The sequence below is a fragment of the Alosa sapidissima genome, chromosome 17, assembly GCF_018492685.1.
Source record: "Alosa sapidissima isolate fAloSap1 chromosome 17, fAloSap1.pri, whole genome shotgun sequence".
NCBI lineage: Eukaryota > Metazoa > Chordata > Actinopteri > Clupeiformes > Clupeidae > Alosa > Alosa sapidissima.
Window position 1 is genome coordinate 3,056,775 of NC_055973.1, and position 10,000 is coordinate 3,066,774.

Genomic DNA, 10,000 nt, shown 5'->3' on the forward strand with positions numbered 1-10,000 from the left:
TTTTCTTCTCATGCCACAATACGTTAAGAAGCATTAATGACCAAATGATCAATGACACTGATTATTTATAATAATAACATATCACTTATAGCATGCCTTTGTGTGTTTATCTACTGGCTATATTTCAGGCCAAAAAAATCCTAATATATTGCTCTACTTGTAGTTTGTATTCTAACATCATAAATGTAATCATTCAGGACCAAAGGTTTTACTCTGAAGCAGTATTACATAGATATGAGTGAGTGACCATCACAGTAGGCCACTACTGGTTCCCACAACATACACCTTTTTAAATATCAGCAGTCTCTGATTGGTTCAGTGTTCAGAATTCAGTAATACATAGAATATTTTGGTTTGGTTTTGCCATTTTCATTTGTCTATCCTGACCATTCTTCCAACCTGATGTTGCCCTATCTAATGTAAGAGTGTAAAGATGTACTGTTGATCTAATTAAGAAAGTCACATGGAATGACTGTATTGATCAATTCAGCACCACAGACAGCTCAGGACATTTATCTTGATTGGAGCCATCCCATCTTCCACATTAACGGTCATATCAGTTGGTTCATCTGGGGTGCGTTCAGTTTTCTGCTTGCATTGAGTTTTCTGCAAACATTCACAAACAATTTAAGGAGGTAGTTCTCTTTGAACATATTGGGCGTTGGACAGAGAGTTACCGTTGAGATGGAATGTTTACACAAAATTGTTCAAATATATCTGTTCAGACAAATATGTTCGCCACAAACATTCGCCTCTGTTTAAAGAATGTAAACGCACTTCAGTTGTTTCAGTCATATTAAAATGACTATCCATACATGGATTTTAATTAGTTGTCATTCAGTAGAGGACTGTCGTTCCTCTAGACATTCTTTCCTTTAGCCATTTTGTTTTCTTCCGTAGGACAGTTAAAGCGATATTGTTAGATACAGTTAGAGTGATATTGACCTAAAGTGTGTTGAAACATGATACCGAGTGTAGCCGATGCTACCAACAGCTTTTTCAGTTGCTGCTGGAATCCATGCATTTCCACGGAATTATTTTTGGAATCTGATCCCTTATCATACCTGTTCATTCTTACTCGTCGCTCGACTTATCGTGACTAAATTCAAGATGGCTGCAAACGCTAAACTTTGTGAAGATACTGTCTGTATAAATCGTCTTGTAAGTAAACTACCAGTGCTTTTTCAAAGTTCTCAATGTCTCGTTTTAAATGTCAGGGCCCTCGGAAGTCTACCAATGAAGTGTGGAGATACATTGAGCCTCGTAAATGGTGTAAAACAGTGATTTATTTGCATGGCTAGCCCAATGCCGAAGCACCACCATTGAAAAAGCTAACTAGCGCCAGATTTTGGAGTGCAGGGGACAAGTCGAGATGGGCTATGAGACATATGTTCACACTCGGTATCATGTTTCAACACACTTTAGGTCAATATCACACCGGAATTCTCCTTTAACTTGCTCTATGACTAAGCCAGACAATTTGGCAGCACAGTACACAGAGTCATCTGATAACACCATTCATTCATTCATTCATTCATTCATTCATTCATTCATTCATTCATGCATTCATGCATTCATTCATTCATTCGGTACCCTGGGTGTTGTGCTTCTCTCTAGTGTTAATGCTTATGTAATACTTACAGTGTGGCCTCAGGATTGTCTTGGACTTAATGAATGGAGCAATTACTCAAGCCATTAGTTTTATAGCTTTGCTTTTGTCACACTGGTGTTCTTCTCTTTCTGCAGATTGCCAAATGAATGACCCTACATGAATCAGAGATTGACTCCTTGATAATAATAGAGATCCAAACATTTATAAAGACTAAGAATATTGAAATAAATACTGTATTTGTGTAATTCTTGATATCCATGATCCATAATTATGTATGTACTTTATGCTTGAATATATATTAATATAAAATCTTTATTTATATTTTAATACAGAGATAAAATATAATAATAAATAAAATATATTAATTTTCCTATTTTAGTTTGGAGCTTTACAGTAGTGTCATTCTAGCCTGTTTCATGACATAAGTCTCAGTGATTGGGCTATTGGTACTGCAGTTCTGTTTGGCTATCATCTGTTGGTCTTGTTAGTGTCTGCTGATTAAATGCACCCAGGGGTCAGGAACTTGTGATCTTGGTGAAAGCGTTTGTCATAGCAAACAGTTTAGAGACTCTTCAGATGATGTATGCTCTCTCCTACCAGACCTTATGATAGGGATAGGTAAATAAACTATGACTAGTCAAAAGAAGCATGTTTGATCAACTAGGAGACTCTGTCTTCGATAAGGAACAGATTACTAGCCAGTGTTTTCACATGGCCACTGCAAGAAAAGTCTGTTTGTGTGACTTTTTCATTTGCGATAAACGTTCAGGGACTGCACAGAGCACTCATTCATTTAGGCTTCGTGATAAATTTAGTTGAAGCAAACATGCTCCAGTTTTCATTTTGAACATGCTCGCCTCTCCAAATAAACAAATGATTAGGCCGCACAAAGATTGTAATATTTCAATTTGCTTAATTTCGAGTGGGAATGAAATGGAGAAGGTTGTGTAGTCTACAGAGGATGTGACTGTTTCAAAAGTTTCTCCGGAGAACCTGAACCAAAGTTTCCCACCACAGTAACCTATGTGGAACGCACGACCGCTAAAACCAACAGTCTTCATTTTTTGATCCCCGGCTGGTATATTACACGTGTCAGTGCTATCCCCTCAAGAGCGACGTTTCGAGGAAATAATGCTAACGACTTTCAGCTCGAGATCATCAGATGTGGCCATATGTCAACACCACATTGTTGTCTTTTCAGTAATACATTTAAAACTCTTTGCCTCTTCTCCCTTCAAGAATACTTGGAGTGGTGGCCTATTTTTATATGACACGACAGGACGCATGCCTTTCTCTCAACAGCAGACGGTTCTATCATGAATAGTCTGTGTTTCATTTAATACATTACCAAGTCAATCTAAGCTTTGAATATTGCCAGGTGCCCGTGACCAATCCAGCCCCTTGCGTGGACCTGTCCAAAAATAACACTTTTGTGCTGAGAGAAGCAATCGTTTTTGTGACAGTTACAATTGAGTTTTGCTGAGAGTTATGGCTACCGCTTTGATTAAATCATAAAAATGGTCTCAGAAGACTGGGAAAAAGAATCACTTTTGTGCTTCTGCCCCTGTTCAGTCAGAATCACTTTTGCTGCATTTATTTAATCCAGTACCCTGTCTCCGCCAGGCTTGGCCTCTGTGATGTTGGGACTGGCATAGGCATGCTATGTGCACAGTCTCGCCAAGGTGTGTCAGTTCAACAAAGAATTGTTATGTATTATTTAAAAACCTTTATGTGGCTGAAATGACAAAAATGATTTAGAAAAACATTTACATTCATATGTATTAGTTATTTTAATGTTAATTGATTATGTTTCAAAAGTGTGTGTTTGTATTGTTACACCCTTTACAGTCCTCTTTTGTTCAACTCTGAATGCAAGAAGTTAGTTCAAAGTGTGCTTCTGCAGTTGATATAGAGTGATACCGAGCACATTTCCCATATATTCCTTGTTGTATAATTGGACTTTTGAGAACAACGTTGATATTGGAAAGCACAATACGCATGTGTATTGTTAGGTAAACAGGAGAGCACCATGGCCAGCCTCGTTGGAGTCGCACTGTCCTTAAAAGATCTAATAATGTCCCATTCATCCTCCTCTGTCCTGGCAGATTCATTTACGTTGGCTTAAGTTCATTACCCACGACTTATCCTAATGCAGTTCACTTTGTAATGCATGTTTAAATGCATGTGTAAATTGTGCCTGTCGGTGCTGTGTGCCTGAGATCAGAAATGGTCAAAGAAGGCCGTTCGTCTCAGTTCAAAGAACAATGAGACAGTAACAGTATTAGCCAGTAATGATAATGGAATTGTTTCTGTTTATTTACAGTGATTGATAGCTCTGCTGTTGAGATGTGTTCCTGTGAATTGCTGTACATCTCAGAAATTTCTGGACAGTTGTGTGCGCTCTCGGGTGTGTGTCACGGTCATTGTGTTCTTAGCTTAGCTTGTGCTCTGAGCACTGTAGTGATTCACTACACTTTTTTACTACAGTGCAACTTTAGGGTATGATTCATGATTCCTAGTTCTGTGGTCGCAGATTTCATATGAGTACAGTTTACATTTTGACAAACTAACAGCAATAACAAATTGATGGACCATTTAAATACTATGGGCAAGCCAAAGTTTTCAAGTAAACTGTGTAGATAAACGCAGTACAACACACAATAGGTATTGACCATTTGATTTTCTGTTTCACTCTAGCATTGACCTTCCCTAAACACAGCCCAGTATGTTCTAGATTTCCTTCCTCTGTGGCCCTCTGTTGTTTGTGATAATGGCCTTGGTAATGTTACATCATGAGGGGGTAACTGGTGGTAATCTCTGTACATAGCTGGTGTTAATTGCATTTGTGTAGTCTGTTCTCCTTGTCTGCACCATGTCACTGAGTGCTGCTCCCTTCCCTCCAGTTACCATACCATTCCATTCCATTCTGAACATGTGTTGTTGCTCTGATCCTTATTTGCCTTTTTAATGAATATCTTCAGCATTAAGCTGATTATGAAATAATAATAGTTGATATGAGTATAAATGTGATTCTCTCAGATTTTCTGAATTGCATTTCCCTTGAATCATAATTTGATCCTAAAACTTGACATATTATGTGTCATTGGTATGTTATTTTACATTCAATTTTGACGAAAACATCCTCTCTGCCTCAATTACTTCATTTGTTCCTAATACACTCCAAAGGGATGTTTTTCCTCATCCTTTTGACACAGCTGGAAATTAGCACATATCTAAATCTGGTACTAAACTAAACCATACTGAAGTAAACTAAACTAACCTCAGCTAAACTAAACTAAACTCTTTGTCTCAACACCAGGAGCAGGAGGATGAAGAGGAGGAGAAGGAGGAGGAAAAGATCGGTCAGAAGGTGGAGTTGGAGGACGAGCTGCTGTTCGAAGAGGATTGCCAACTAGACGAGGGGGAGCTGGTAGAGGAGGTAGACGAGGAGGAGGGGGAGGAAGAGGAGGAGGAGGAGATGAAGGAGCCGGAGGAGAGCACCAAGATGAAGATCTTACGTCAGATCGCCGGCTTGGCAACCAAACTCAAGGAGATCATTGGCGATCTGATCACCAGCGCTGGGAAAGTGGTCGTAACCATATTACTGGGCCTGGCAGGTACAGCGCGCGCCCTCTTACAGGGGGACACTTGGGGACCATTTTCTGCCAATGGATGATGTCGTAGAACATGATAGAACATGCAGCAGCATTATTAACATCTGTCTGGCTTGGCATCCTGACACAGTAACCAAAGCTACCCTCTATGTAACCCTATCAGGTCTGAGGCACATATGGCAGTATCACTGCATTGCAGACTTATGTATAATTGTGATATCTTTGTTGCAGAAACATGATTAAAGAATAATATTGGAGACTGTGCCTTACATCAGAGTAAATTGATAGGAAATGAATTGTTTATTTACAATGTATCTAAAGCATCTATTTACTGGATATAGAGGCCCAGATGTGCAGAGACCATATGCTTCTCACTCTACTCATACAGTGTGTTGTACAGTGTTGTGTATTATTGTTAATTATGCATTCTTTTGAATAGGCTATTTGGTCATATTTGAAGGACCAAGCACAGGCCTGTATGAAGTTTCTTTCCCCAACTGTGAGTTTGTTTCTTGTGTGTGCAGGGATCATGCTGCCCTCCCTCACCTCTACTGTCTATTTCTTCACCTTCCTGGGCCTGTGCACCTGGTGGTCATTTTGTCGCTCATTTGACCCGCTGGTCTTCAGCTGCCTGTGCGTGCTGATGGGCATCTTTAGCGCCGGCCACCTCATCGTGCTCTACCTCTACCAATTCCAGTTCTTCCAGGAGGCCGTGCCCCCCGGAGACTACTATGCCAGGTGAGGCCAGTGTCACGGGCACCCTGGGCATTAGCCCTCCACATTAGTTTTTACAGTGGAATGTCTACTGTCCTGCTTGTACTGTAATGAAAACACTTAAATGGGATTTGTGAATCAAATACATAATGCAAGTCAAATGTCCCAGTGTTAAATTTCATATGAATTTTCTTATTTCAAATTCTTCTTTAGATATACAGTATATTATTATTATTTAGTCATGTACTGTAGTAGATGTTTTTATCCAAAGCAACTTTCATATGTCATTTATATTAGAACCACCATTGTTCCCGGAACAACTCAGGGTTAAGTGCCTTGCTCAAGGGCACAATGGTGGAAGCCAGGAATTGAACCCACAACTTTTCTGGCTACTGCATGCTAGCCCAGCTCCTTAACCACTACACTACCATCGCTCATACACTGCCCTATATAGATGCATGCTCATGTCATGTTATTTGTTTCTGGGGCTTGTTTTGAGATGACTACAGTTGTGCAGCTGACAACTTGTGTCAACTTTTGTCATATTGGTGTTTTTGCCAAGTTTACTTTCTATATACAGTGTGCCTTTCAGCTAAATCTGACCTATTTCCTATTTGTACGGAATGACAGGCCTGCAGATTTCATGCAGGTTGGACCAGTGGTTTCTGTTTGACTCATTTTTGGCTGGCACATTTTGTACTGTAGCCTACTATGAAAGACATATATTTCATGCAAATAATATAACTTTTACAGTATGGGTTCCTGGAGAGACAGTGCATATTTCGTTACTGTGACCAATGAGATTACAGAGCACGCACAAAATTGGACGGAAGGATCTAAGAGGTCTGGAATCCAATCAAGGGCTTGTGCTTGGGGTCGGAGACATTGTGTGGGGAACTGTATATGGGAGAGCCCGTGTCTGGTGACCGCAAGCTTCAATCATGCCTGTCATGGTTGCTCAGTAACGTCCAGCGGTTATCACCGTAGCAATCGTGGTTGGTGCGAAGTTGAAAGGCAGATGCATTCCTCTCGGAGGTGAGCTGTCAATGAATGCAGCGCAGCAAGATTAAAGGCAGTATAAAACATGTGTGTTGTCGGGCCCGATCCAGACAACACACAACAGTATGTCAGACATCTGCTCCAGCCACTTTGGTATGTTGTATTTCACTCGTCTCACGGTTTTACCGCCGTGACGAAAGATGTGGGTTGCATAGAAGTTTGGATCAGATGGGAAGTAACATGGAGTAGTGTATTGTTTGAGATTTGTTTGAATTAAACAGAGGCGGACAGAGTACACAGCTTCATTACTTGAGTAAAAGTACAGATACCCTTTGCTAAATTTTACTCAAGGACAAGTAAAAGTACAACAGTCAGATGTCTACTTAAGTAAAAGTACTGAAGTACTTGTTTTTTAAAAGTACTTGAGTATCAAGAGTACAAGAGTACATTTTCTAAATATTGCATTACTACTGCCACAGTGCTTATGTACAGAAACATCCTATATGGAGTTATGAAAAATGTTAATGTTAATACCTTGGAGAATGTAAAAGGAATTGAAAATAAAATCAAGTCATTTTCATCTTTTTACCATGTTGCCAGGGATGGCCAGTATTTCTAATACATGTATTTAAAGTACGTATTTCAAATACAAAATACTATTTTTTAATTGAAACACTTGAAGCAAAAACTATCATTAACTTGTTCAGAAAATTGAAATAGTCTGGCGAGGTGGGGCCACAGGTTGGCACATTCCAGGGATGGACCTTCTGCGTCTTCGTCCATGGTTTCGTCTCTTATCTAAATCTAACCATGGAGTTGACTTTGGCGGAAAGCTGAAGGTGATTGCTGATAGGCTGTCCCAATCAGTGGCGCCTGCACAATCCAATCACGTTTGAGAGGGAAACAACAAATTGAGGGTTTCCGAGATTTTTCTTTTTTCCTTTTTTTTTAGAAGAAGCAACGGGTACTCACGGTTATGGATAGAAATGTAGTGGAGTAAAGAGTACAATATTTGCCTCTCAAATGTACTTGAGTAAAGTCATGAGTACTCCCCAAAAATGATACTCGAGTAAAGTACAGATCCCTCAAAACTGTACTCAAGTAAATGTACTCCGTTACTGTCCGGCTCTGGAATTAAAGCTATTACATGTGATAATTGACTAGTATATTGATTAAGAGTGGAACTAGCTGTCTCATAGCTGTCAGGATCCCTACAAATAGGAGGACATTTCTGAGGAAAATAGGACATTTAGGAATGGGAATAGGAATAGGAGGACATTTCTGAGGAAACAAATGAAATGTCTGTGAAAGGCTCCGTAATCAGCAAATAAAAATGTTAGGGAGTCCTACTGTTTGGAAATGGATTAAGCCTAGTCCTAGAAATTCAATGAAGATCTCCATTAAAAGAAGAAACTTATGGCCCCAGCCGTGGCGCAACTGGCTGGGACACCTGCACCGTACATTCGATTTCCGCCCCGTGGTCCTTTCCGGATCCCACCCCGACTCTCTCTCCCTTGGCCTTGGGATAAAAGTGCATGTTGAAACGAATAAAGGTGAATGTAAGTTTAACCAGTGCAAATGATTCATGGGAAGAGAATGCATGAGTGTAATAATGAGATAATATCCACCCAAACATCCTCATACTCCCTATTTCCCTTCTACTTGGCCAGCCACCCGGGCAGCACTAACTATCCCTGTGCTCATCCTACTGTATCTCTGGGTGCTGGGGAGAGGGAGAGGAGAGGAGAGAGGGCATGAGAGGAAAAGGGAAAAGAAGAAAGATGGGAGAGAAGAGAGGAGAGGAGAGGAGAGGAGAGGAGAGGAGAGGAGAGGCGATGAGAGAAAAGGAGAAGAGAGGAGAGCAGAGGAGAGAGGAAGAGGAGAGGTGGCACCGGCAGCTCCACAAGGGACCAGGTGGTTCCCATTATGGCGAGACCGCTCTTGGCCCTCGGTGAAATTACACAGCTGGATTCAGGGAACTCTACACGAATCACAAACAAAGCTCAAGAGGGAGAGAGAGAGAGAGAGAGAGAGAGAGAGAGAGAGAGAGAGAGAGAGAGAGAGAGAGAGAGAAGGAGGCCGAGAGAGTGAGAGAGATGTGGGGGAGTGAAAGAAATCAAAGCTGACTTTGAAAAAAAAAAACGTTACAAAAAGGCATGTGAGTAAAGTAGATGCAATTCATCTAAATTAGACCTGGATCAGAGCGCTGTAAAGAGCAGCGGTAGTGAGCGAGAGAGCGAGAGAGACAGGCTGCGAGGGACTGCTCTATGTAACACCCGTCCACACCGGTAGCATTGTTTTCAGAGGGGCCCCTAGCGCAGGATACAGGGCTAATTGCACAACTGTTGTCTCTCGTTAAAATATAGCTCACACTGTCCCAGCCAGATCTGTAGCTGACAACAAAACACAAACACTGTAGCAGCCCCAGCTGCCATAGTGACTCTCACACTCTGGATCACTGCTGAGGTTGTTTGTGGGTGTCTCTTTTGCTTTGGAAGGTGTCACTGTCATGCAGGAAATACTTAAAGGAGCATTCCGCCGATTTTTCACATAGATCTCTTTTTATCGAGGTCACTGACTACTGTCGGTATGAAAAAAAACTAAAACAATTAGTTCTACCTCATGAACAGGCCCCCAGAGTGTAGCACTGTAACTGCCTGGAAGGCAACCACTCGAGCTAGATAGAACCGATTGTTTTCCGTTTGTTTTCGTACCAATAGTACTCATGGCCTCGAGAAACAAATATCTAAGTGAAAAATCACTAGAATTCTCCTTTAATGCAAATGACTTAAACAACACAAATCGACTATGTGATTAAGATTTTTAGGAATTAGTTTATGGATATGCTTCAGTGTTCCCCATCTTCATTAAGTAAAGCCGCTAGTCTGCAAACTGCATGTTAACCCTTGTAAATGGCACAGATGATGTATGTTTACATGTAAAAGTAAAAGTATAAGATGTATTTCACTTGGCTTCAGACAGAGTGGAGGTATAAAAGTCCAGCCCAAAGGCAGATGGATGATGATGCTTTCGACAATCTGATGAGTGAGAGGGGAAATGG

The 10,000-nt window shown here is 40.8% G+C and overlaps 1 protein-coding gene across 1 annotated transcript in view; it reads left to right on the top strand.

Annotated features, from left to right (window-relative positions):
• LOC121688173 (piezo-type mechanosensitive ion channel component 2) overlaps positions 1-10,000 on the top strand; it is a 121,588-nt gene that overhangs the window by 67,312 nt on the left and 44,276 nt on the right. Inside the window, exons 6-7 of the mRNA XM_042067603.1 lie at positions 4,932-5,229; positions 5,751-5,964. Coding sequence (XP_041923537.1) covers positions 4,932-5,229; positions 5,751-5,964 — 512 coding nt within the window. The remainder of the gene's footprint in view (positions 1-4,931; positions 5,230-5,750; positions 5,965-10,000) is intronic.